The sequence below is a fragment of the Muntiacus reevesi genome, chromosome 2 (assembly GCF_963930625.1).
Source record: "Muntiacus reevesi chromosome 2, mMunRee1.1, whole genome shotgun sequence".
Classification (NCBI taxonomy): Eukaryota; Metazoa; Chordata; class Mammalia; order Artiodactyla; family Cervidae; genus Muntiacus; species Muntiacus reevesi.
In genome coordinates, this window is record NC_089250.1 from 181,786,724 (window position 1) to 181,809,510 (window position 22,787).

At 60.9% G+C, this 22,787-nt stretch overlaps 6 protein-coding genes across 12 annotated transcripts; 3 read left to right on the forward strand and 3 right to left on the reverse strand.

Annotated features, from left to right (window-relative positions):
- The first annotated feature begins 1,504 nt into the window (after window positions 1-1,504).
- CLDN9 (claudin 9) lies at window positions 1,505-2,158 on the forward strand. Its single transcript, XM_065920272.1, has one exon. It carries the CDS (start codon window positions 1,505-1,507, stop codon window positions 2,156-2,158), a length of 654 nt encoding a protein of 217 aa, XP_065776344.1.
- Window positions 2,159-2,851: 693 nt separating this feature from the next.
- CLDN6 (claudin 6) lies at window positions 2,852-6,341 on the reverse strand. Of its 2 annotated transcripts, XM_065920273.1 has the most exons (3): window positions 5,992-6,341; window positions 4,797-4,908; window positions 2,852-3,994 (listed from the first exon to the last, which is right to left on the reverse strand). In XM_065920273.1, exon 3 carries the CDS (start codon window positions 3,966-3,968, stop codon window positions 3,303-3,305), a length of 666 nt encoding a protein of 221 aa, XP_065776345.1. In that variant the 5' UTR covers window positions 3,969-3,994; window positions 4,797-4,908; window positions 5,992-6,341; the 3' UTR covers window positions 2,852-3,302. The 2 variants fall into 2 exon arrangements, with proteins under 2 accessions (XP_065776345.1, XP_065776346.1); XM_065920274.1 differs by lacking the exon at window positions 4,797-4,908.
- A 909-nt stretch (window positions 6,342-7,250) lies between these two features.
- On the forward strand, window positions 7,251-9,349 carry TNFRSF12A (TNF receptor superfamily member 12A). The gene is made up of 4 exons (XM_065924152.1): window positions 7,251-7,410; window positions 8,166-8,270; window positions 8,507-8,641; window positions 8,727-9,349. Exons 1-4 carry the CDS (start codon window positions 7,317-7,319, stop codon window positions 8,780-8,782), a joined length of 390 nt encoding a protein of 129 aa, XP_065780224.1. The 5' UTR covers window positions 7,251-7,316; the 3' UTR covers window positions 8,783-9,349.
- A 234-nt stretch (window positions 9,350-9,583) lies between these two features.
- Window positions 9,584-11,063, reverse strand: HCFC1R1 (host cell factor C1 regulator 1). Of its 2 annotated transcripts, XM_065924150.1 has the most exons (4): window positions 10,802-11,063; window positions 10,435-10,491; window positions 10,193-10,321; window positions 9,584-9,952 (listed from the first exon to the last, which is right to left on the reverse strand). In XM_065924150.1, exons 1-4 carry the CDS (start codon window positions 10,894-10,896, stop codon window positions 9,817-9,819), a joined length of 417 nt encoding a protein of 138 aa, XP_065780222.1. In that variant the 5' UTR covers window positions 10,897-11,063; the 3' UTR covers window positions 9,584-9,816. The 2 variants fall into 2 exon arrangements, with proteins under 2 accessions (XP_065780222.1, XP_065780223.1); XM_065924151.1 differs by lacking the exon at window positions 10,435-10,491.
- THOC6 (THO complex subunit 6) lies at window positions 11,030-14,037 on the forward strand. Of its 5 annotated transcripts, none has more exons than XM_065924149.1 (13): window positions 11,030-11,208; window positions 11,892-12,020; window positions 12,129-12,193; window positions 12,284-12,387; window positions 12,519-12,556; window positions 12,639-12,687; window positions 12,811-12,882; window positions 12,962-13,064; window positions 13,150-13,199; window positions 13,290-13,352; window positions 13,452-13,562; window positions 13,646-13,780; window positions 13,860-14,037. In XM_065924149.1, the coding sequence occupies exons 2-13, from the start codon at window positions 11,905-11,907 to the stop codon at window positions 13,938-13,940; spliced, it is 987 nt and encodes a 328-aa protein (XP_065780221.1). In that variant the 5' UTR covers window positions 11,030-11,208; window positions 11,892-11,904; the 3' UTR covers window positions 13,941-14,037. The 5 variants fall into 5 exon arrangements, with proteins under 5 accessions (XP_065780221.1, XP_065780217.1, XP_065780216.1 ...); XM_065924145.1 differs by having other exon boundaries at window positions 11,031-11,208; window positions 11,905-12,020; XM_065924144.1 differs by having other exon boundaries at window positions 11,208-11,340; window positions 11,905-12,020.
- A 74-nt stretch (window positions 14,038-14,111) lies between these two features.
- BICDL2 (BICD family like cargo adaptor 2) lies at window positions 14,112-22,048 on the reverse strand. Its single transcript, XM_065920275.1, has 10 exons — window positions 21,979-22,048; window positions 20,333-20,628; window positions 17,532-17,747; window positions 17,182-17,298; window positions 16,927-17,073; window positions 15,871-16,068; window positions 15,609-15,752; window positions 15,025-15,152; window positions 14,666-14,786; window positions 14,112-14,574 (listed from the first exon to the last, which is right to left on the reverse strand). The coding sequence occupies exons 2-10, from the start codon at window positions 20,612-20,614 to the stop codon at window positions 14,413-14,415; spliced, it is 1,515 nt and encodes a 504-aa protein (XP_065776347.1). The 5' UTR covers window positions 20,615-20,628; window positions 21,979-22,048; the 3' UTR covers window positions 14,112-14,412.
- Window positions 22,049-22,787: the final 739 nt, after the last annotated feature.

Sequence of the window (22,787 nt, forward strand, 5' to 3'; positions counted from 1 at the left end):
CACACAATAAAGCTCAGTGCTTGGCACTGATGGAGGGGCTTGAAGGAGCTCATGCCTCCCCCCAAAATGAGGGCTGCTGTTTGTGGGTCTTGTGAGATTTCTCAAAGGGGTCTTTGACCCAAGGGGGCTTGACCTTCTATGAATTTGCTCCTGGCCAGGGAGGTGGGTGGGGTGGTGGGGGGGCGGGAAGGACTTGAGCCATGGTCTGCGTGACCCCCAGGCTGGACTGTTCCCACAAGGGAGTCCTGGGCTCTGATGGGGTCTTCAGGAAGGGGTTGTGCATCCTGAGTTCTGCGAGGCAGGGCTCAGGGACTCCCAAGTCACCTGGGCCTCACACCCCCTCGCCCTCCCCTTCGGTATCTCCCCAAATAGAGCCGGGCTGTCCCCCCACCTAGGGCTCACTCCCTGCTACTCTCCCCTTCCCCCACCTTCACAAGAGGCTCTTTATCCCCCGGCCCCACGACACCCTCAGCCACTCAGTTCAGCCCCCGGTGGCAGCAACAGGGGTGGGAATGGCACACCTGAGCTGAAGTCAAGGGGGGTTGGTTTTCTAGGCCGTAGCCTGGGTGATGCCACCTGAGCTGGGCGCCAGGCGCCTGTCGCCAGGGGAACAATGCGGGCGGGGCCCCTCCCTCGGGAGCCGCCAGAGCCACTAGGCTGAGAAGGGAGATGGATCAGATTCCAGAGAGTGCTGGGTGGGTGGGCTGGAGGGACAGGGGTGTGCGGTACTGGGGAAGCTGGTGCGTCTGCATCGTGAAACAGAAACAAAACAGGGGCGGGAGAGCAAAGACAGCAGGGGACTGGGTTTCAGGAGGCTCAGCATGGTGCCCAAGGTGTCCTCCCACTTTCAGCCTGAGCCAAGGCCTTTGCCTCCCCAGCCAGTCCCGTCTCCTCCTCATTCCTTTGTCCCTGCGTCCCCACAGGCGCAGAGGTTCTTTGATCCCCAGTTCATTCCTGGTCACCAATCCCCCCGCGACTCTGAGCCCCCCCACCCCCAGCCCCGCCTCCTTCCATCACTCCGGCTCCTCCCCAGCCTCGGCCTTAAAAACCTGCCCGCAGCCTGGAGTCCCCAGGTGGTACCGCCGGGTGAGCCGCTCAGCCCCAGAACCTGCGCGCCAGCCCCCGGCTTGGCTCTCCTCTCGACAGGTGGGTCGGGAGGGTCTGTGCAAGTTGGTCAGACAGGCGGCGGTGGGGCCTGACTGCAGGGCACCTAAGGGACGACGGGACCCGCCTGGCAACAGCAGCCACTCAGCTGAACGAGACTTTGGGGTGGATTTGTTGCTGGGGGTTCAGAGACACATCTGTGAAGGGCACGGAGCAAGGAGGCACCCACAAGAGGCTCTCGGATGTGGTGAGCGCTGTCTGGGTCAGAGGACGCTGACACGCCCTTGCTGGGCACGGAGACCCCCCACCTGCGTTCCCACAGGCGTGGAGCATCGGACCCACTCCTCCAATCAACCGGGCCTCTTAGAGCTGGGGAAGACCCGACTGAGGGAGGGGACAGATGGCTTCCACTGGCCTTGAACTCCTGGGCATGACCCTGGCCGTGCTGGGCTGGCTGGGGACCCTGGTGTCCTGCGCCCTGCCCCTGTGGAAGGTGACCGCCTTCATCGGCAACAGCATCGTGGTGGCCCAGGTGGTGTGGGAGGGGCTGTGGATGTCCTGCGTGGTGCAGAGCACGGGCCAGATGCAGTGCAAGGTGTACGACTCGCTGCTGGCGCTGCCGCAGGACCTGCAGGCTGCCCGGGCCCTCTGCGTCATCGCCCTCCTGCTGGCCCTGCTCGGGGTGCTGGTGGCCATCACGGGCGCCCAGTGCACCACCTGCGTGGAGGACGAAGGCGCCAAGGCCCGCATCGTGCTCACCGGGGGAGTCCTCCTCCTCCTCTCGGGCATCCTGGTGCTCGTCCCTGTGTGCTGGACAGCCCACGCCATCATCCAGGACTTCTACAACCCCCTGGTGGCCGAGGCCCTCAAGCGGGAGCTGGGAGCCTCCCTCTACCTGGGCTGGGCTGCGTCCGCCCTGCTTCTGCTGGGCGGGGGGCTATTGTGTTGCACGTGCCCCCCGCCCCAGATCGAGCGGCCCCGAGGACCGAGGCTGGGCTACTCTATCCCCTCCCGCTCGGGGGCATCTGGGCTGGACAAGAGGGACTACGTGTGAGGCCAATGTCCCAGGAAGCCTGCTGCTGGAAACCTTGACCTTTGTGCTGGCTGCTCTGCTCTCAAACTTGCCTTCCACTCTCACCCCTCTGCCAGGTAGAACCCACTTTCCAGAGGCAGCACCCGGCCCGAGTGAGCCTAGACCCACCTCCAACCCGGCAGGTGCTCCTGCTTCTTTCTTCTCTCCTGGATTCAGGCTGGTCCTCCTCTTGCTCCCAGAACCTGGGCTTCACCCAAAGAGCAGTAGTTCCTTGTAAGGCATCTGGCCTGGAGTTGGCCCCCTCCGTCTGGCCACTACTGGCATCCAGAGCAGCCGCTGTCCTACAGGCCCAGAGACCCTGCCCATCACCTTCCCCCCTCACCCCACCTTCAAGTAGGGAATAAACAGAATATTTGTAACTCAGAATAAACAGAGTGTTTGTGGTTGAGCTGGGAAGACCTGATGGCCTCCCGTGGGTTTGTCAGGCAAGGCCTGCTCCAGGTCATGCCCAGACAGTGACCTCACTCAGGCCACGCAAGTCACAGGGTAGGGAACGGAACAAGGCAGGTGTGCCACTCATGCCCACCTCCTCCTGCTAGTCTGGCATTCAGCAACCTCCCCAACAACACCAAAGGTAAGTAATCAAACAAAACATGCTTTATTTAGTAAAACCTGGTGAGTGTGGGCAGGACATGGCAAGTGCCCAGAGGCTGGAATAGGAAGGTCAGGGGTCAGCACAAGGGGGACATGACTCAGGATGCAGGAGCCAGAGGTCAGAAGACTTGGAGACTGGCGCGGGTCTTTGGTAACTTATTACCTGCACTTCTGGAGGCTACATGAGGCTTGTCCTAGGGAGGCCCCGCCCCCAGCACCAGCAGGGGAAGGCATGGTACCCTTCACATAGGGAAGTTCCAGGTTGCTCTCTAAGATAGGGTTGTCCAGGGTGGAGAACAATCCAGAAACAATCGCCTTTTTGGCTCCATCTTCCAAAGTGAGGAACACCAGTAGCAGACCCCAGGTAGGTTATCAAGCGGATTAACCACTGCCCCCCTCCCCCAATAAGAATCCAAAACAACCCCAAAGCTGTCATGGATCACTGTCTCCATGACCCCAGTGCAGTGGGTTAGACTCCACTATCAAAGGAGCCCCCACTCCCCTACCCAAATTAGACGTAATTCTTAGTGGGGTATTCGGAGGGACCCCGAGAGGCGGTATGTGGGGCTGATACTGAGTACTGGGCCATATAATGTCTGGAGCCCCGGGAGCCCCCAGAGGGGCAGGTGCAGCACAGTAGCCCCCCACCCAGCAACAAAAGGCCGGAAGCCGCCCAGCCCAGGTAGAGGGAGGCTCCCAGCTCCCGCTTTTGGGCCTCGACCACCAGAGGGTTGTAGAAGTCCTGGATGATGGTGTGGGCGGTCCAGCACACAGGGATCAGGGTCAAGACCCCCGAGATGACAAAGATGATCCCAGAGGTGAGTACCAGGCGGGCCTTGGAGTCCTTGTCCTCCACGCAGGTGGTGCACTTGGCTCCAGCGAGGTAGACCAGCAGGCCGAGCAGGGCCACGAGGAGAGTGATGACACAGAGGGCCCGGGCAGCCTGCAGGTCCTGTGGCAGCGCCAGCAGTGAGTCGTACACCTTGCACTGCATCTGGCCCGTGCTCTGCACCACGCAGGACATCCACAGCCCCTCCCACGCCACCTGGGCCACCACGATGCTGTTGCCGATGAAGGCAGTCACCTTCCACAGGGGCAGGGTGCAGGACACCAGGGCATTCACCCAGCCAAACAGGGTCAGGACGATCCCCAGGATTTGCAGACCAGCAGACGCCATGGTGAGGCTGGGGCTGAGACGAGACACTGGGGGACAAAAGAAGAGTAAGGTTAAGACCAGCTGACTCAGCCCCTTGTTCCCAATAAACACTAGGTCCCATGCCACATGCCATAGCCACCACACAGGACACCAAGAGTATGAACTCTGTACATGGGCAAGGCACGCTCCAAGCCTCATTTTCTCAAGGGCAAGTGAGCATTTAATGCTTCAGCATTAATTTTTCTCCCTAGGAAATGGCAGCCCACTCCAGTATTCTTGCCTGGAGAATCCCATGGACAGAGGAGCCTGGCAGGCTACAGTCCATGGGGTCGCAAGAGTCAGACACGACTTAGTGATTAAACCACCAGTTATGTGACAGACACTGGTGTGTAAGTGAAAAAGTAAGCACCCCAGTCCTGGTTGTTTTGAGTGTAAATGAAATAAAGCACCTATGCAAATGCTGGGGTTCCATGGTGGCTCAAACAGTAAAGAATCCACCTGCAATGCAGGAGATCTCTTGCCTGGAGAATTCCACGGACAGAGGAGCCTGGTGAGCTACAGTCTACAGGGTCGCAAAGACATGACTGAACTACTAACACACACACACACACACACACACACACACACACACAAAGGTTAGCCCATGGCCCTTTGGGTACAAAGGGATAAAAGAGATGAAACAACAGAATGCAATTTTTCAGTAGTTTCCACAGGGCAAATGGGTGGTGGGTTGGCTCTAGCCCTGAGTTCCAGGCTTAAAACTTAGTTTTAACACCAAGAACAACCCCAAGTTTCCTCTTAGCATCCAACATAAGTGTCCAAACCCTTCACCCCAACTTGGATCCATACCCCAAAACAGGTGGTTGCTAGTTTGATCTTAAGATGCAGTGTGGATGGTAGCCAGACAGTCCTGGCCTTGCTCACCACTGCCTGGTTCAAACCAGCTCCACCTATTCAAAACCTGGATGGGGCATGAGAGGTGAAGAAGAAACACAACAAATCAGTAACACCAGCCTCTCCCACCCAAAGTACTTCCTTTCCCAAGGTCCCCAGCTGCCTCCTGGGGTCCTGCCCTCCGCCCTGCCTGGGGCCCACAGAACAGACTCCCAAGGTTGGTGACATTTTCTTGTGTATTCTTGCCCCAAATGCCATCCTCTCACGGCCCAATTTCCCCTAAAAGAAGCTGCCACCTTTGGAGTCTGTCCAGTGAACCAGCTCCTCTGGGGCAGCTCTGGCCCCCTCACATCTTGATTTGTCTCGGACGTCGTTTGGGGGGCGATCAGTTCCGTTCAGGGCCCCCCTATGATCCTCCATTGCACAAAGTTCCCGCGCACAGCTCGGACCTAAACTTAGCACCAGCCCCAGGGGGTGGCCAGAGCGCAAACTCTCCATTTCTTTGCACCCCGCCCACCACCCGGGAGAACTCATGACCTCAGGGGAGATCGGACGGGGCGGGCCGTACTGCACCAATCCCAAGCCTAGGGTCAGCCTTCCAGGCCTCTCCGGCCGGGTTAGGGTGGGGGCCAAGCTAGCCTAGGCACCCGGCACCTCCCCCTTACAGGCGCGCCCCTGCTCTCGGCCCCTTCCCTTTCCACGCGCTACGGCCTCAGCTCAACCGAGGGCGTCCCCTCCCGCTCTCGATCCCTATTTCCCCTGAGTGTGGCCCGAAGGAGGGTGTCCTCATCCTCCCGCCGTGGAAGCCGCGCACCCTGAAGTGGCCTAAGGGCGGCGCTCGCCGCGGGGTCCGCTCGCAAAGGTGAGCGGGAGAAGGGCCCGGCCCTAGAGAGCAGCGCAGGTGGGGGATGGGCTCCCGGGTTTCGGTGCTTTTGTCCTGGGCAGGGGGAGGGGCGCTTAACCCTTCCGTCGAAGGACCCCTTCAGGGCCCCGGCTCGGGTGCAGGCGTCCCCCCGCCCCCACGGGCTCGCGGTCAAATCAGCTCAGGTTCGTCCCACGCACCGCAACCCAACTCTGCCACGCCCCACGCGCCCCGCAATCCCAGGTATCTACCCCTTCCCCAACGACAGACGCACCTGCCCAGGCTCACCTGAGAAGGACTCCACGGAGATTCTGAGCAGCCGGCAGAATGTGGAGATGGGCGCAGAGGCGGGGGTCTTTAAAGAGGCAGTGACGTCACCGGACCACCGCCCTGGGGAGGGGCAGAGACCCTTGTCCGACTGGCGGCGAATCCCAGCCTGGTCAGTAAGGGGCGCTCGAGCCCGCAGCCTCCGCTCGCACACCTCTGGCCTGGGCGCCTGGTAGCAGCCGGCTGCAGTTCCGCCCGCTGGGAGGACGCGCGGTGTGGAGCCGAACAGAGCTCGGGTCCGGACTCCGGAACTCACCTAAACTTCCCGAGCCTCGTTTCACTCCGAAAAAGGGAGACAGCATTTTACCAGTCAATCCTGAAAGAAACCAGTCCTGAATATTCATTGGAAGGTATGATGCTGAAGCTCCAGTACTTTGGCCACCTGATGCGAAGAGTGAAGTAAAGTGAAAAGAAGTAAGTCGCGGCCGACTCTGCGAGTCCACGGACTATACTTGCGAGTCCACGGACTATACAGTCCATGGTCTCCCGCATTGCGACCTTACCAGCTGAGCCACAGGGAAGCCCGAGAATCCTGGAGTGGGTAACTATCACTTCTCTAGAGAACCTTCCCAACCCAGGAATCGAACCGGGGTCTCCTGCATGGTAGGAGGATTCTTTACCAACTGAGCCATCAAGGAAGCCCTGATGTGAAGAGAGGACTTAATGGAAAAGACCCTGACGCTGGGAAAGATTGAAGGGAGGAGGAGAAGGGGACGACGACAGAGGATGAGATGGTTGGATAGCATCACCGACTCGATGGACATGAGTTTGAACAAACTCAGGGGAGATAGTGAAGGACAGGGAGGTCTGGCGTGCTGCAGTCCATGGGGTCGCCAAGAGTCGGACACCACTGAGCGACTGAACAAAGAACATCAACAAATGTCCTAAGGTAGAAATGAAACGACACAGTAGTATTACATTTGTTATATTATTATACCCTCGGGGCCCTTAAGAAAGTTGCAGGTATCTCTGAGATGGGTTGTTTCGTGTCAGACCCGCCCCCTCGCCCAACACACACCTCCCGGGCTCAGCCACCGAGAAGGCAAGGCCACATCTGACTCCCTTTGGCATTTTGGCCGCTCGGGCGCAGAGGAGGCGTTTGTTGAGCGAATGCCTGAACTTAGCGGGCGGGGCGGGGCGGGACGGGGCGTCTAGGGGCGGATCGTGGGGGGGCAGGCCGAGACCAGGGGTCCGCCCCGGAAGGCGGGGGCGGGGGCGGGGCCGCCTCTCTGTGCCTGGGTCCGCGGGTGGCGAGCGCAGACGGCAGCGGCCGCCAGACGAGCACCATGGTTCCCTACCCGTTACGCCCGCTGCTGCGGCTCCTCGTGCTGGGGCTCGGGCTGGCGCTGCTGCGCGCCGCGGCCGGGGAGCGAGTGCCAGGTATGCCGGTCCCCAGCCGGGTGGGAGGGCAAGGGAGCGGGGGGAGTCCCCTGGCCGGGATCGGGGAGCCGGCACCAGGAGCCTGGAGGCGGGGCAGAACCGGGGGACCAGGCAGACACGGGGATCCGGGGTCAGACAGTCCCCAGACACGGCCTCCCCAGATCAGGAGAGGTCCCATCCCGCTCCCAGATTCTTCCATAGTCCGGGCCTCAGTTTCCCGCCTGTCCGACGTGGGGGGCGGGGTGTTTCTGTCCTGAGAGTCTGGACTCGGAAGTGGAGAGAGAAAGTTTGAGGGAGGGATGTCTCGTCTGGTAAGGCGGCACGCTCCCAACCTAATCAATACCAGTTCTGCCCACCTCATCTTGACCTAAGAGTGGGGGGACTGTTGAGGGGCACGGAGGTCTGTGCCTCCTATTCCTTGTGGGGTACCCCTTCCATCCGGTGACTTCAGTGCCCAGCTATTCGGGGGGAGGGACCGGGATCGGGCCCAGTGCCCGGGAATGAGTCACCCGCCGGCAGCGTGGGGCGGGGGGGGGGGGGCGGTTATGGGGAACTAACCGCCCCCCCCCCCCAGCGTCCCACACTTTGCCCCCCGCTCCCCCGTGCTGCCGTGTCCCGGTCGGGCCGTGCGGTCACCTGTGAGGAATGCGGAGGTCGCCGGTGACTCACGTTATTCGAGCCGGGCCGACCCTGACCTCAGCCCCCAAAATAGCCGCGCCCCGCCCCCAGCCTCTGACCCGCGTCCCCCTCCCCAGGCACCACCCCCTGCTCTCGCGGCAGCTCCTGGAGCGCGGACCTAGACAAGTGCATGGATTGTGCCTCGTGCCCGGCGAGACCACACAGCGACTTCTGCCTGGGCTGTGAGTGGGGGCGGGGCCGGGGCGAGCGGACCCCAGGCTAGGGGGAAGGCTTCCAGGGTGGAAGGGGGAGCAGGGGACTTGAGATCTGGGGAATTAATCGGGGTGGGGTGGAGGCCGGAGTGAAGAAGGGGCTCTCACCAGGGTAGGGACCTGGAGGAGGGAAGCCTGGAGGTTCCGATCTAGGGGGCGGGGCTGGCCTGAGAGGGGCGTGGTCTGACCTGGAGTCCCGCCCCCAGGCGCTGCGGCCCCTCCCGCCCCCTTCAGGCTGCTGTGGCCCATTCTGGGGGGCGCCCTGGGGCTGGCCCTCGTGCTGGGGCTGCTTTCTGGCTTCCTGGTCTGGAGACGGTGCCGCAGGAGAGAGAAGTTTACCAGTGAGTGTGTCCCCGCCCGCCCGATGGCCCCCCATCATTCCCCAACATCTCCCCCACTCCTGACACCCCTCTTCTTATCTTGCAGCCCCCATCGAGGAGACCGGTGGGGAGGGCTGTCCTGGCGTGGCCCTGATCCAGTGACAGGACGAGCCCCCTGCCAGCAGGAGGCTGTGCCCGCTCATCATTCATTCATTCATTCTGGAGCCAGCCCCAACCTCCCAGACACAGCCAGAGCCAGGCTGCTCCAGCCACAGGGGTGTGGAGGGATGGGGGACAGTGAATCACCTCTCTAAGGTCCGGTCCCAAGCTTCCAAAGAGCCTTCCAAGGTGTCTGACCGCCCTGTCTCTGGCTCCAGAATAGAAAAGGATACTCTGGCTGGCTCACACCGGACAGCTGACGCTAAGGAACTGCAGCATTTGCACAAGGATCCCCACTCCCACCCCCACCATGGCTTGGGGGCCAGGCTGACCTGAAAGACCGACACAACACCAGGTCCCACCCACTCAGATGTACTGAAATTTCACCACTTGGGGTCTCAGCCTGGAGGGGTTAGGGACCTGTTCCTAACACTAGAGGGCTGGCCCTCTAATGGGGCTGGCCCTAAGACACTGCCCCCTCGGACCCTCTAACACAGGGGGAGATATTTATTTAGGGAGAAAATGTGGAGGGGGAGAGAATTTATTAATAAAAGAATCTTTAACTTTAAATGGTTTGGAGAGTGGCATGATCCCAGCCTGACTTCCCAGAGCTGGAGGGGAGGAGTGAGTCACCGCGGGGGTGGGGGTGAGGCTCTGACTCACACATTCTCAATGCCTGAGCCCAGCCTGCCAGGACCTGGCCAGCCGAGACCGTTTTCCAGGGAAGTGCTTGAGGAGAAATCCGGCATCCAGCACCCCTCCCTGCCCTCCCTTCCCCAAAGAACCTGGGTTCCAGATTGAAGCTTTCATTCACTCAGCAGTCTTTATTCAGTTCTCAGCAGGGAGGTGATGGCCTCCTTTCCCATGTCCCTGCCCCTTCCACCTCAGGGCTCTGTGTGTGAGGGGAGGTCCTGGTGCCCAGAGGCCTGGTCTGGAGGAAAAGCAGGGCAGGTGGTCCCTTCCGTGGGAGTGCTGCTCTCCCTTGTTGAGGGGAAAGAAGGAAGTGGAGGGGAGGCAGGGGCACTGCTCCCCAGATCTCAGAGCTCCATCATGTCCCCAGCTGGGGTTGCAGGGTAGTGGGGGGTGGGAGTGTCCCCCAGCCTCAGCAGCTGGAGAGCCTCAGGGATCAGGTTCCCAGGGTAGCGCCAGAGAAGCAGCTCAGAGCAAGGGCTTCTGGAAGAGGAAATAACAGGGCACAGGAGCAGAGGCTGGCCTGGCAGAGCCACGCCCCACCTGGTCCAGGTCCCCAGGGGCTCCTGGACTGCTGGCACCTTCCAAGGAGCCAAGTAGGGAAACAACAGAGGTTGGCTAGAAGCTAAAAATAGCAGAGTGAGGCAGAGCCTGGAAATGGGCTCCCAGGACTGGGTATGATCCTCTGGAAGCCCCAGCCGGTGGACTGTGGATGGTGCCTACCTGAGTGGGGGCAGAGCTGGGGGGAACGCCCTGGGGGGGCTGCAGTAAGGGTGGTCATTGTGCAGGCTGAGTCGAGAGAAGTGGGTGGCCATGTTCTCCTCGGATAGGAACTGCTTGCGCAGGGGCTCCCTGGGGAGAGACGGGGAGGCAGGCAGGCTGGGATATTCAGAGGAGAGGTAGCCTGATGGGGACCTGAGGTGACGGAGGACTTGGTGGGAGTCCCTCCCTGCCCCCAAACTCACTGCTCCTCCTCCAGGCGCCGCTTGGTGCTCATGGGCACAGCTCCTCGGAGAGGGGAGCTGGGAAGAAAAGAGAGCTAGGAGCACCCCACCCTCTTGGCGCCATCCCCAGGATCTGCCCGCCTGAGCTTGCAGCGTCAGCCAGCAGCCCCCCGGCCCATGCCTGTCGCTGACGTCTAAGTCACCCTCTCTCCCAGACCATCCAGGAGCCTGCCTCGGAGGTCTTCCCCAGTCTCCAATCTTGTCTCAGCTTATGCCCAAGCCCTGCCGATAAGCCCCACCGCGTGTCATCCTGCAGACCTGCTCTGAGGCCCCAGCCAAAGCTCCTGGGACCCTGGGCCGGGCCCACCCAGGGCCCCCACACACACACCTCGCGTCCAGGCCTCCAGAAGCCCCCGAGGCGGCCCGCGGGTCGCGCTGGGCCCGACCCTGGGGGCCTCGCTCCAGGGGGTGCTGTAGGATCATTGGGGTTCGGGGTCCTGCGGACAGAGGGGTGGGATCCGGGCGGCAGGGGCGGAGCCTTTGAGGGCGTGACCCAGCGCGTGGGGCGTGGCTTTAGGCGCGCGCGGAGCCAGGTTCCGCGCAGGCGCGGAAGACGGATCGCACGCGGCTAGAAGGCGGGTCTGCTCAGCGGGGTGGGGGAGGGGACCCGGCGTAGCGGGGTCGTGGTGGGCGCCACTTGGTGTTGGGTTGTCTTCTCGGTGGTCACCTCTGCTCCTGGGACTCGGGTTACGCGGTGGCCGCCTTCACGCCGGGCCGGCCAACAGTATCGGGGAGGTGAGCAACCGCGAAGGGGAGGTGCCCACTGGCACTTCCGGACTCGTGAGGGTGCGTTGCGCGCGGAGCACTCTGGGACTGTTAGTTTTCGAGATGGAACGAGCGGCGCAGCAAGCAGTGCCTCTGGGTCAGGTGAGGGGGGCGATGCGCAGTGCCTTCTGTGATTTGTAGTCCACGCCTGGCTCCGAAGGGGCAAGGCAGGGAGTCCTGCCCTGAGCCCTGTTTTGCGTGGGCTGTTGGTGGGACTCGGATTCCTAGCCGGGAGAGGGAGGATAATCCAGAAATACCTCAGGGGCCTAACGTGAAAGTCACAGGATGCGGATCAGGGGTCAGTACGTTTTTCTGTATTGGAGTAATAGAGCAGTTTTTTAAGCGGTTTCTGAGCGAAGACAGAAACTGCGACGCTCATCCAATCATGACAAAATCTCCCATGAGCTCCATTTGACAGTTAAGGAAACCGGGAGGAGAGGCTGAGTCTTTGCTTAGATTTCCACTAGGCATCATGCCTCAACTCTCCCCTTCCTCACCTCCCTGGAGCCGCCCCTGGGACTTATAGGGGCAAGGCCCACTTGGTGGGCTGTCTCAAAGGAGAACTGGGTGGTGGGAGGCCGGACTGCTGCAGGGGAAGTAGGAAGGAGTGTGTGTATCAGAGGGCCCTGATGACCCAGCCTGCCTTCATCCAGCCTCTCTCCACAGATGGAAGTGTTTCAGGCCCTGCAGCGGCTGCACATGACCATATTCTCCCAGAGCGTCTCACCCTGTGGGAAGTTCCTGGCAGCTGGCAACAATTATGGACAGATAGCTATCTTTAGGTACCCTTGCCCCTGCTCCCCACTGTCCATGAGCTCTGGCACTTGGCTCCCTGCGGGGCTAATGCCCCCTTCTTCTGACACCCAGGCCCCTCTCCCCTTGCCCTTCAGCTTATCTGCTGCTTTGAGCTCCGAGGCCAAAGAGGAAAGTAAGAAGCCCATGGTGACCTTCCAAGGTGGGTGTAGGCATTGAGTCTGGCTTGGGGGACCCCAGGGTGGATGACAGGAGCAGGATGAGGTCACTCAGGTTCTGTGCTTCCATTTAGCCCATGACGGACCCGTCTACAGCATGGTCTCCACTGATCGACATCTGCTGAGTGCTGGGGATGGGGAGGTGAAGGCCTGGCTTTGGGCAGAGATCCTTAAGAAGGTGAGTGTGAAACTGGGGGAAGGGTGAGGTACCCAGACCCAGAGAGAGCTTTTGAGGTCACCCAGTGCATGGGGTCACAGAGAGTCTGACATGATTCAGCGATTGTACAACAAGCGTTTCTCTCCACAAAGGGCTGTAAGGAGCTGTGGCGTCGTCAGCCCCCATACAGGTGAGCCAGGCCCTGTGAGCAGAGGGCACCTGGGGCTGAAGGTGTCACTTCACCAGAGTTGACTCTGCTTTCCTTCCCCCAGGACCAGCCTGGAAGTACCTGAGATCAATGCTCTGCTTCTCGTGCCCAAGGTTCGAGCCCTTTGTAAATTTGGGGCTCTTCCCTGTCCTGTTTTTGGCCCAGATTTTGATCCTTCCCCTCTCCCTGGCCTGACTTGACCCTGACTTCTGACTCCATCCCACCTTCCTCTGCAGGAGAATTTGCTCATCCTGGCGGGGGGAGACTGTCAACTGCATGCAATGGACCTTGAGACAGGGACCTTCATGGTGAGAAAGCAGGGCTGGGGGAGCGGGAGCAACCACGTCCCTCCTGGGTCTTGTTCTGACACTGCCCCTCTCCCTGCAGTGGGCCCTCCGGGGCCACACAGATTACATCCACTGCTTGGCACTGCGGGAGCGGAGCCCCGAGGTGCTGTCGGGCGGCGAGGATGGGGCTGTGCGGCTTTGGGGTAAGGGAGTGTCACATTGGAGGGAAGGCTGGTGGTGAGGGAGGCTGGGAAGAGGAGGGTACCTCTCGTGGTTCTTCCTCCGCAGACCTGCGCACGGCCAAGGAGGTCCAGACGATTGAGGTCTACAAGCACGAGGTGAGGGCACACCCAACACTCTGTCCTCCCTTCTTCCTTCCTGGGCATCTCCGATGTCTTCACCTCCCGCTCTGTGCTCCTCCCTTCCAGGAGTGCTCGAGGCCCCACAACGGGCGCTGGATCGGATGTTTGGCAACTGACTCGGACTGGATGGTGAGCCAGGCAGCATGCAGGCTGGGGTGGCAACTCAGGTCCTGTCTGGCTGAGGGCCCGTGGCTCACAGTAACTGGGGACCCCCACCTTTCTGCCCAGGTATGCGGAGGAGGCCCAGCACTCACTCTCTGGCACCTCCGATCCTCCACACCCACCACCGTCTTCCCCATGCGGGCGCCACAGAAGCACGTCACCTTCTACCAGGACCTGGTAAGGCCCTGTCTTGTTTTTGCCATCCCTGCCCCACTCTCCCTCCAGCTCTGAACTCTGAGCCCCCTCCCTGTCTTCCACAGATTCTATCAGCTGGACAGGGCCACTGTGTCAACCAGTGGCAGCTGAGCGGGGAGCTCAAGGCCCAAGTGCCTGGCTCCTCCCCGGGACTGCTAAGCCTCAGCCTCAACCAGCAACCAGCAGCCCCTGAGTGCAAGGTGGGTCCGGCCAGGGGTGGTAGGGACCCTGGGAGGCCAGGGTGTGGGGGCAAGTCAATCACTCTCCTGTTGTTTCTAGGTCTTGACAGCCGCGGGCAACAGTTGCAGGGTGGATGTCTTCACTAATCTGGGCTACCGAGCTTTCTCTCTATCCTTCTGACCTCCAACAGTGTCTCCACCTCCATCTCAGGGGTTCACAGTGTTTTCTTCTTTTTTTTTTTATTCTTTTTTTTATACAAATAAAATTAGTGACTTTTTTTTTTTTTTATGTGCTTTCTTCCCAAGAATGGAGGCCAGGTCAGTGTAATGATTTATATATTACTCTGTCTGATCTTGATACATAAATACCCATCCCCATCCCTGACCCGCGGCTGAGGGCCAGGGGGCTTAATACCTAGAAAAGATAGATTTATATAAATTTGATAAACAGCTCTGCCACACGTGCCCCTGCCACCCATATGGGGTCTCTGGCCCCCAAAGCTGGCCCCTGCTCCCAGTGAGCCCTTGCCCACCCTCCAAGGGAGGGGAAGGGCACCAGCCGCCTTTGGCAGACAATCGGGACCCATGGCTCCATTGGCCAGAAGAGAAAAGTGAGTCAAGAGGGCAAAGCCAGACCTGCCTCTTCCCGGTGCTCAGGTCCTCCGGAAGAGGGTGCTGAAGAAGCTGCCGGCGGGCCCGGGGCTCAGGCGCAGGGAGAAGCGCGTTGGGGAGGGGCGCGGGGCGGAGGCGGCCGCACTCAGCTCTTGCTGGCGTTGCGAGCGCAGCTGCTGACCAATGACCACCAGCATGTCGTCCTGTGGGCGGGCAGGCGGGGCGGGTCAGCATCCGGCCCCGCCCCGCCCCCGCCGGCTCCTGCCCGTCGGCCCCGTGCGCCCCGCCCCTCACCTGCCAGGCCTCCAGCTCTTGCGTCAGCGCCACCTTCTGGCGGATGGTGCGAAGCAGCTCCCGGGAGAGGGAGTCCCGCTCCAGAGAAACGCGGCTGAGCTCCAGGGACAGTTCCAGGACCCTGCAGACGAGGGGCAAAGAGCAGGTCCGAGGATGCCGGGGCTTCAGCGTGCAGGGATGGTGGGGGGCTCCTGAACCCAGGCGGGAGTGAGACCACTAATACGAAACCAGGGAAGTCAGAGGGCCCCCAGATGGTGGGGGTTCAGAGTGGGGTTCCGAGGCCCAGAAAGGCCAGTGTGTCCTGGGTGCCTGAGTCGGCCCCCGCCTCCGGGCGGTGGTGAATGGTTGCAGATGCTTACTTTTTCATGGCCTCGTCTCGGTCCGAGAGGGCGCTGCTTAAGGCCTCCTCAGGGTCCTGCACCCGCAGTTCCTTCTGCCTTTGCAGTTCCTCCCGCAGGGACTGTAGCTCTGCCTGCTGCAGCGCCATCTGCGGGCAGGGTAAAGTCGAGAGAGGCAGATAGGCCCCTGGGTGTCCCAGCGCTTGCTCTTCCAGGCAATCCAAACTCTAGTTCGCTGCCTTCCCTTACCTCCCACCTCCCATCTCCACCTGCTCCACAAACAACCCTGACAGCTAATGGTCCTGTGCTGGAGATGAATCTTATGAGTGCCTAGCGGGGTGGGGTGGGGTGGGTCGGGGTTAGATGGATGGTCTAAGCCTGCAGGAAGGATGCATGGAGGAGATGGGACTTAAGGGGGGGTGTAGTTCAGGAAGTCTTCCTGGAGGAGGTGACATACAGACTGGCTGTTGAAACTTGATGGCAAGTTTGTTGGGATGAAGGGGTATCTAAGTAGAGAGATTCGTGGGCAAAGGCTTGGAGGTGTAGATGGAAAAGAGAAACTGACATTGAGAGGGGCTTTGCATCCAATACTATGCTCCCCCCACCTCAACCTGTAACCGGACCACTTCCTCCTCTTCTCCCAGTATCTCCTCTGGGCTCAGGGATGCTCCCTTCCTGGGAGGCTCCAACCTCTCCTGGGGCGAACGCTGCTGGCTGGACGCTTCTTGGGTCTCCGGGGATAGAGTGGTCTGTCCACCAAAGAAATCGATCAGGGCAGTGTCAAACCTTCTAGGGATAAAAAATGAGGGGCGGAGTCTGCAGCCCTCCGGAATGGTGAGTGTGGAGCCTGGTGGGCCGAAAGCTCACCAGAGGATCTCCGCTTCTGTCCGTGTTCTGGTTTTGGTTCTGGTCGCTGTCTAGGCTGTGGGCGAGCTCTAACTGCAGCGAGGCTCCCGAGAGGTCGGCGTCCTGGAGGCGCGACTCCTCCTCCAGCTCCGAGACGCGCCGCTGCAGCCTCCGCAGCGCGCTCAGCGCCTCCTCAGTCTCGGAGCGTGCTCGTTCCAGCTGCGGCCGCCGAGCGAAACCGTGAGCGTCAGCCAGATGCCCCCGCCGCCAGCCGACAGGGGGCGCCAGCGCGCCACGGGAGTCAGGCACCCCCATGCGTCCGCCCCGCCCAGCACCGAGGTCGGCTCCCGCTCCCACAGCGCGGGGCGGCCATGGGACCCGCAGTTCCCCTCGGCAGATGCCACTTGCCTCACCTATAGAGCAGGGTCCCGATGAGCGCCCAGACTTCAAAGTCTCCCGTCACCCTCCCTCCAGTCCTGCCCCATCCGGTCACCTGGAAAAGCCCCGCCCCGTCCCTTATCTGGCCAGCCTACCTTCCTACTAAAGCTATCACCCAGCCCTGACTGATCATCTTGTCTCAGCCAGGCGACCTGCTGAACGTCTCACACCCTTCCCACAGCCATGTAGCATTACCACCCATCTCACAGATGGGGAAACTGAGGCTGGTGTCCCACAATAGTAGGAAGGGACCCTGGGATAAGAACCCAGGTAATCTGACCCCAAAGTAAGCGCAAGCTGCTAAGATCTCAAACATCAAGGCATACTGCCTGCTTCCATTTCCTTTCCTCTGTTTTCACATCCAGACCTGGTCCAGGTCCCCATCACCTCCAACGGTGAGCTCTCGCCTCAGCCCCATCCCTGGCCTCCAGCTGCTGGTCTCTGATGCATCCTAGAACCACCATCCCTGCTCAGCCTCTCTGTGGCTCCCACTTGCCCTTGTGCTAATGCCTTTGCCCTTCTGGCCGGGCTGCTAGGACTCCCGGTGACCCAACTCTGGGGTCTTCTACCAGGAGGCCACGAGGCAGTGGCCCAGGCCCCCAGCCTGACACGCCCACCCACCCCAGCCCTGCCAGTCACCTCCAGACCGTGCTCCCGCCTCTCCCGCCGCAACAGCAGCAGCTCCTCATGGGTGGCCTGCAGTCTGCCCCGTTCCTTCTCCAGCTCCTCACGCAAACCTCGAATCTGGGCCTCCAGGTCCTGCCGGCGACTCTGGAGCATCTGATTCTGGGGAAAAGCCCATCAGAGCTAAGAGGGAAGGGCAAGGCCGCGCCCAGACAGCCCCCAGGCCAGCCTTCCCCGCTCAACAGACCCCGGGCCCCAACCGGCACTCACCTCCCCCTGCAGACTCTCCAGCCGCGTCCTCAGCTCTGCCGCAGCCAGGGCCTGAGCCTGGCACTGCCCTTGAAGGCTGTCCAGTTCCCGCTGAAGCTCCTGCTCAGTCTGTGAGGCCTGGGGTTGGGGTTGGGGGTCAACAGAGCCCTCAGCTGGCCCACGCTGCAACAGGCCCAGCACACCCACCCCCAGACGTCTGCCCCTCCTTGCCAGAGGACCCAGGGTCAGGGCTGTCCAGCCTGGACCAGCACGATCACACCCACCAGGACTGGGCCCAGCACGCCCACCCCCACCAGGACCAGGTGTCTGCCCCCTCCTTGTTGAGGGCCCCGGGGTCAGGGTCATCCCACCTGGGCCAGCTGCTGGCTGAGCCGGAGGTTCTGTTCGCCGAGTTCACTGAGGGCCCGAGCCCGCTCCCGGCCACTGTCCTGCTGCTCAGAACGCTGCTCTCCGAGCTGGGCCCTAAGGGCCTCCACGTCCCTCTCCAGTTCCACTGCCCTGGCCTCCCACTCGGCTCCCCGGGCTGCCAGGCCCCGGCGCAGTTCATGGTTTTCCTGCTGCAGCTGCTGTGGGGCCAGGACAGAGGGGACAGTGAGACTGGAGGGGACACAGAGCGACAGTCAGAGACCTGAGCGGGGTCCGAGGGGGTCTGAGGCAGGCCTGAGAGCCAGAAAGAGGACAGAGCTGGGTGGGGAGCGGGCAGAGGGGGCAAGACGCAGCCTCGGACAGTAGAGGAGGCAGAGGAGCCGTCGAGAGGTTTCTGGAGGGGCTGACCCTGGGCCTGAGCTGGGCGAGGCTCCCCGGTGCCCACTCACCGCTGGCTGCCGCCGGAGCTTCTGGGCCCGAGGTTGCAGGCGCCGTTTTTGGCGCCTGAGTCTGGCAGAATTGAAGCCCCGGCCCATGGCGTCACACAGCCGTGTGCGCTATAGATTCCACCTCTGCTCAACCCCTCTCCCCCAGCTCCTCCTGGCCAGCTCCCTCTAATTAACCCTGGGCTGCCGCACCCCAGCCCCACGCCTCTGCCCGCCCTCCCCCAGAACCTGTCTAACCAGCGGGGGGACGCTCCTGGCACACCCAGAGGACCAGCTTGGGAAGGCGGGCAAGTCAGGGGCCAGCATCTGCCCCGTCACCCCTCTGTAGACTTCCATGCAGGACAGTGATGCTAACCATAGCTGCTACGATAATTAGCAAGCCCTCCTGCTAGGGCTTCACCTATATTGTTGTATTTAGTCCATGGAAATTAGAATCCTTTTGTTGCTGTTTAGTCACCAAGTCGTGTCCGACCCTTGCAACCCCATAGACTGTAGCCCGCCAGGCTCCTCTCTCCATGGAATTTCCCAAATGAGAATACTGGAGCGGTTGTCATTTCATTCCCCAGGCGATCTTCCTGACCCAGGCATTGAACTCACATGTCCTGCATTGGCAGGTGGATTCTTTACCGCTGAGCCACCAGAGAAGCCTTTAAAATCCTTAACATCTTCATTTTACAGATTAGGAAACTGGGCCTCAGAGAGGTGCCTTGCCCAGGGACACACAATGAGTTACTAGAGCAGGGATTCTAATCCAGACAGCCAAATCCTTAATCCAATACTGTGGGGGGTGGGGGGAGTACAACACAGCCCGAGGATTAAGCCCACCAGTCTGGGGTCCTATTGTCCTATTTTTCTGGCCAGTGCCCAGCTCTGCTTCTGCTTTGTGGTCAGGCAAGCTCCCTAACACCTCCAAGTCCCATCCATCCATCTATTCATTCATCCAGTATTTCCTGAGCTTGCCCCATTTTGGGGTCTGGCTATCAGCAGTAAGTGAGACCACCAAATTCACTGCCTGAAACAGCTTTGAGTCCAGAGGCACATGAACACATTTGAATCAGGTAGTTTCAGAGAGGGGCACATTCAGGGCTGTAAAGAAACCCTGGGAAGTGATGAAGAGGAGTGAGGTGCGGTGGGGGCTCCTTCAGGAAGAAGTGGTGTCTAAATTGACTCCTGCAGGGCAAGAAGGAAGAGGGCTACACCAAGGAACAGCAGGTGCAAAGGCCCTGAGGCAATAAGTTACTCAGGGACTGAAAAAAGGCCCCCTCAGAGGAGGGACCACGTGGCTGAGATGAGGGCAGGGGGGGTCACTTAGGACGTTTAGGCTCTGTTGAGAACTTTTGGTTTCATTCTAAATGATGGGGAGCCATTGGGAGATTCTGGGCAAAGGCCGAATTGATCAGATTTGCAATTTTTGAAAATCCCTATGGCTACCCTGTGGAGAAGGAACTCAAGGGGCAAGGTGGAAGCTGGGGACCAGTGAGGAGGCAGCTGCTGTGTCTGGAGCAGAGATGATGGCCCTGCGGCCAGCTTGGGGAGATGAGAAGTGAGTAGATTCAGTGTCTAGTTTTAAAGAACAATCAACAGGACTTGCCAGTGTGGGAGGAGAGAGGTCTTGGAGATGCTCAGGCTGGGGCCCTGCGGTGGGAAGCTGGGGGAGGACAGCAGGTGATGCGATCACAGAATCCAGTGCCACTTATGTTGAGATGCCCATTAGGTGGCCAAGTGGAGAGGGTGTGGGGCTGACAACATGGATACAGGAGTCAGTGGTGTCCTGGGTGTGTAGGGGGCCAGATGTGACGCCCAGGGTGAGTGTGACCACAGCATGGGCAGAGGGAACTGTGCACATCTCCCAGAGCTGAGTGAGAATGGATGAAGACCATGCGTGGAAAGCGCTTAGGCCAGAGCCAGACAGCGAGAGCGTGCCCAGGATCTGTTGGCTGGGGTTTGTGCAATACTGCCGAGGAGCCAGGCCCAGGTTCAGAGAGGGCCAGCGGCTTGCCCAAGGTCACACAGCTTGGCAGGGATCTGAACTCGGGTCCTGCCCTGCCCTCAGAGACCACGTTCTTTTCTCCGCAGTGGGCAGCCTCTGGGACCTTTAGTTCCCTGATCAGGGACGGAACCTGCATCCCTGCATTGGAAACACAGAGTCCCAAACGCTGGACCGCCAGGGTTGTCCCGGAACCCATGTTCTTAACCACTGGGCAACACTGCCAGGAAGACTGGTCCCAGCCCCGGACTGCTGTTCCAGAGGCAACCCCCCCGCCCCGCTTCTGTCCCTCTGCCCCCCACCTGGGCCCTGCCCCTCCACCCCCCAGCCCTGCCCTCTGCCGCCAGCTCACTTCCTCACGCTCAGCGTGCTGGGTGTTCAGCGTGTCCAGCTGCCGCTGCAGCTCCTCATTACGCTCCAGAAGCATCTTGCCGAGCTCCGCTGCCAACAGCAGGTCTTTCTCCTTCTGCTGCAGCTGCAAGGCCAGGTCCTCCGGCTCCTCAGGCCCTGGGCCCCCTCCCAGGAATGAGTCCCGCCGCTCCAGCACGAAGGGGAAGAAGCCCTCGTCACCACTGGGGGAGGCGCCCCCTGAGAGCAGCCCGGCCGGAAAGCTGGGCCCTTCTGGGGAGTTCATGACGCTGGCAGCGTCTGTAGGGGCAGGTAGGGCTGTGAGGAGAGGTGGTGACAGGACTCCTCCTCTGCAACCCCGCTGACCAAGACACGGCTCTCTTGAAATTTTTCACCTGCCACTGGCCCTCTGAGTCTTCTGGGCCAAGAAGGGTTAATGATCTGTGTCTTGTCTGCCGAGTTCCGTTAATGTCCCCAGGGTAAACTGAGGCAGGGAGAAGCAGAAAGAGAGCTGCTCGGGCTCCTGCCTCTTGTGGATGGCTTCTGCCCCCTGGGAACTTGTCCCAGTACTCCAGGACAACAGCCCACCCCAGCCACCAGCCCCCCACTTCCTCTTCCCCAGGCCCCAGCTGTTTTGGTTCACCAGCTGGGAAACTCTGCCCTGAACCCGGGTTCTTGAGACTCAGGACTCAAGAGGTAAATCCAGACTCTTCTCCCAAGAATTCAGGGCCTTGGGAATGTAGGTGAACTGACCCCTTACCCTGCAGAAGTCCAGACCCCTCCCTTTCTAGAAACCCAGACCCGGGTTCCCTGGCCCCCAGCGCCCCCTGGCCCTTGTACCCCTATTTTCTCAGGTCCCTGCCTCTCGGAACTCAGGTCCCTAGATCCTCAGCCTGCCCCTTCTGGACTGCTGGCCCAGGACCCCCAGTTCCCAGCCACCCAGGGTGAGGTAACAGGTTATGCCTGTGCGGGCACTGCCGCCTGGCCACTCCAAGTTTCTGTTTACTTCCCGCCCGGCCCTGGGGATGGGAGCCTGGCGTCGCTCCGCTAGGGCCACCAGGGGCCTCAGTTCAAGGGTTCTGGGGTTCAGGAGGGAGGGGACCCAGGGCTTCCCTGGCTTTTTCCCCATGTTACCCCCCACCAGCATGCCTGGGGTTCCCTCATCCACTGTGAGTGCGCGCGCAAGCGCGCGTACACACACACTCACAAACACCTGACTTTTCCCTTTCTCCTCTTGGCAGGTGTCAGACCCCAGGCCTATCCGCAGGACCCAGGCATCCGCGGTCTTCCCAGCTCAACTGCCCCCGGGCGGACCGGGGGTCTCCTCGACGTGGCCCCTGCGGGTCCAGCCCGCTCTGGGACTCGAGGGCATCCCGCCTCCTCCCCCCTCCCCCCTCCCCGCACTGAGCTACCAGCTCTTAGCACCTCCACCCGGGCGTCGGGGCCACCAGCCTCTCGACCCCCAACCCTCCGCATCGGAAGCCCAGTCACAGCCTTCCCGTCTTCCTTCCTGCCCGCACCCGGGTTTCCCGGCCCCCAGAGTCCGGCCCGGCCGCCCCTGCCCGCCCCTTCGGCCCGTGCCTGCTCGGCCCGGCCCGGTCCGCCCGAAGCTCGAAAGCGCCCCTGTCCTCGCGCCCCCTCGGCTCTCACCGACGGCGCCGGGCTGCCTCCGAGGTCCCCGCGGCCCCGGATCCCCTCTTCCGGGGGCGGCGTCAGGTGCACCGCCCGCACAGGTGAGGGGTGGGGCCACGGGGCGCCCCCTGGTGGCCGGAATGACCAGGTGGGACCTACAGAAAGGCGACTCCACCCAGGTCAGAGCTGCTGACCCATCTTGCTGCCACCGAAAACGACAGGGCCCATTAATTAAGCACCCGCTGTGTGCACAACCCACGCTGAACACAGACGTCTGTTCCCTTTCCCCTCACAACTGCCCTGTGAGATAGAACATTATTAACGACAGCAACAAATCTAGCGGATGTTAAGCACTCTGCTAAGAAAGCTCTTCTTTACTTTCATGACGTCCTTTTGAAGCAGGAACTACCATTATCCCCGTTTTGCAGATGAGGAAACTGAGGCCCACCAAGGATCTATCTTGCTTGGGGTCACATGGACAGGAGTTGAACGTGAGCAGCACAGATGTGACTTCTTAGGCTGGTTCCTGTGTGGCAGGTGAGGACGGCTAAAGTGACTGGCCCATGACCACACCTTAGGCTGTGCTCCTCCCAACCTGAGGCTGTCGACTCGCAGGCTGCAGAGTCGGGGGCAGGGGATGGGGTGAGGAGACTGGGAGGACCCATGGCTGAGTTCCAGGGTCGAACCCGGTGCAGTTGGGGCTTGTGGGCAATGCCACGGCCATGGCCTTGTGGCTTCTGGAGAGTCTCCTCAGACTTCCAGAGCTTGCTGGGTCCCTGTGAAAGGGGCTCCTGGCCCAGGGAGTGGGGACCGACAGAGGGCTGGGA

Excerpts from the sequence above, each read along its gene's own strand:
- CLDN9 (XM_065920272.1), top strand. The coding sequence starts at position 1,505 with ATGGCTTCCACTGGCCTTGAACTCCTGGGCATGACCCTGGCCGTGCTG.
- CLDN6 (XM_065920274.1), bottom strand. The coding sequence starts at position 3,968 with ATGGCGTCTGCTGGTCTGCAAATCCTGGGGATCGTCCTGACCCTGTTT.
- TNFRSF12A (XM_065924152.1), top strand. The coding sequence starts at position 7,317 with ATGGTTCCCTACCCGTTACGCCCGCTGCTGCGGCTCCTCGTGCTGGGG. Across the intron at positions 7,411-8,165 it reads GGCCGGGGAGCGAGTGCCAG|GCACCACCCCCTGCTCTCGC; the intron begins GTATGCCGGTCC and ends CCCCCTCCCCAG. Across the intron at positions 8,271-8,506 it reads CAGCGACTTCTGCCTGGGCT|GCGCTGCGGCCCCTCCCGCC; the intron begins GTGAGTGGGGGC and ends TCCCGCCCCCAG.
- HCFC1R1 (XM_065924150.1), bottom strand. The coding sequence starts at position 10,896 with ATGATCCTACAGCACCCCCTGGAGCGAGGCCCCCAGGGTCGGGCCCAG. Across the intron at positions 10,492-10,801 it reads TCTGGAGGCCTGGACGCGAG|CTCCCCTCTCCGAGGAGCTG; the intron begins GTGTGTGTGTGG and ends TTTTCTTCCCAG. Across the intron at positions 9,953-10,192 it reads CCAGCTCTGCCCCCACTCAG|AAGCCCTTGCTCTGAGCTGC; the intron begins GTAGGCACCATC and ends TTCCTCTTCCAG.
- THOC6 (XM_065924144.1), top strand. The coding sequence starts at position 11,302 with ATGGAACGAGCGGCGCAGCAAGCAGTGCCTCTGGGTCAG. Across the intron at positions 12,021-12,128 it reads GGACAGATAGCTATCTTTAG|CTTATCTGCTGCTTTGAGCT; the intron begins GTACCCTTGCCC and ends CTTGCCCTTCAG. Across the intron at positions 13,200-13,289 it reads TTGAGGTCTACAAGCACGAG|GAGTGCTCGAGGCCCCACAA; the intron begins GTGAGGGCACAC and ends CCTCCCTTCCAG.
- BICDL2 (XM_065920275.1), bottom strand. The coding sequence starts at position 20,614 with ATGAACTCCCCAGAAGGGCCCAGCTTTCCGGCCGGGCTGCTCTCAGGG. Across the intron at positions 17,074-17,181 it reads TGGAGAGTCTGCAGGGGGAG|AATCAGATGCTCCAGAGTCG; the intron begins GTGAGTGCCGGT and ends GCTTTTCCCCAG. Across the intron at positions 14,787-15,024 it reads CGAGACGAGGCCATGAAAAA|GGTCCTGGAACTGTCCCTGG; the intron begins GTAAGCATCTGC and ends CCTCGTCTGCAG.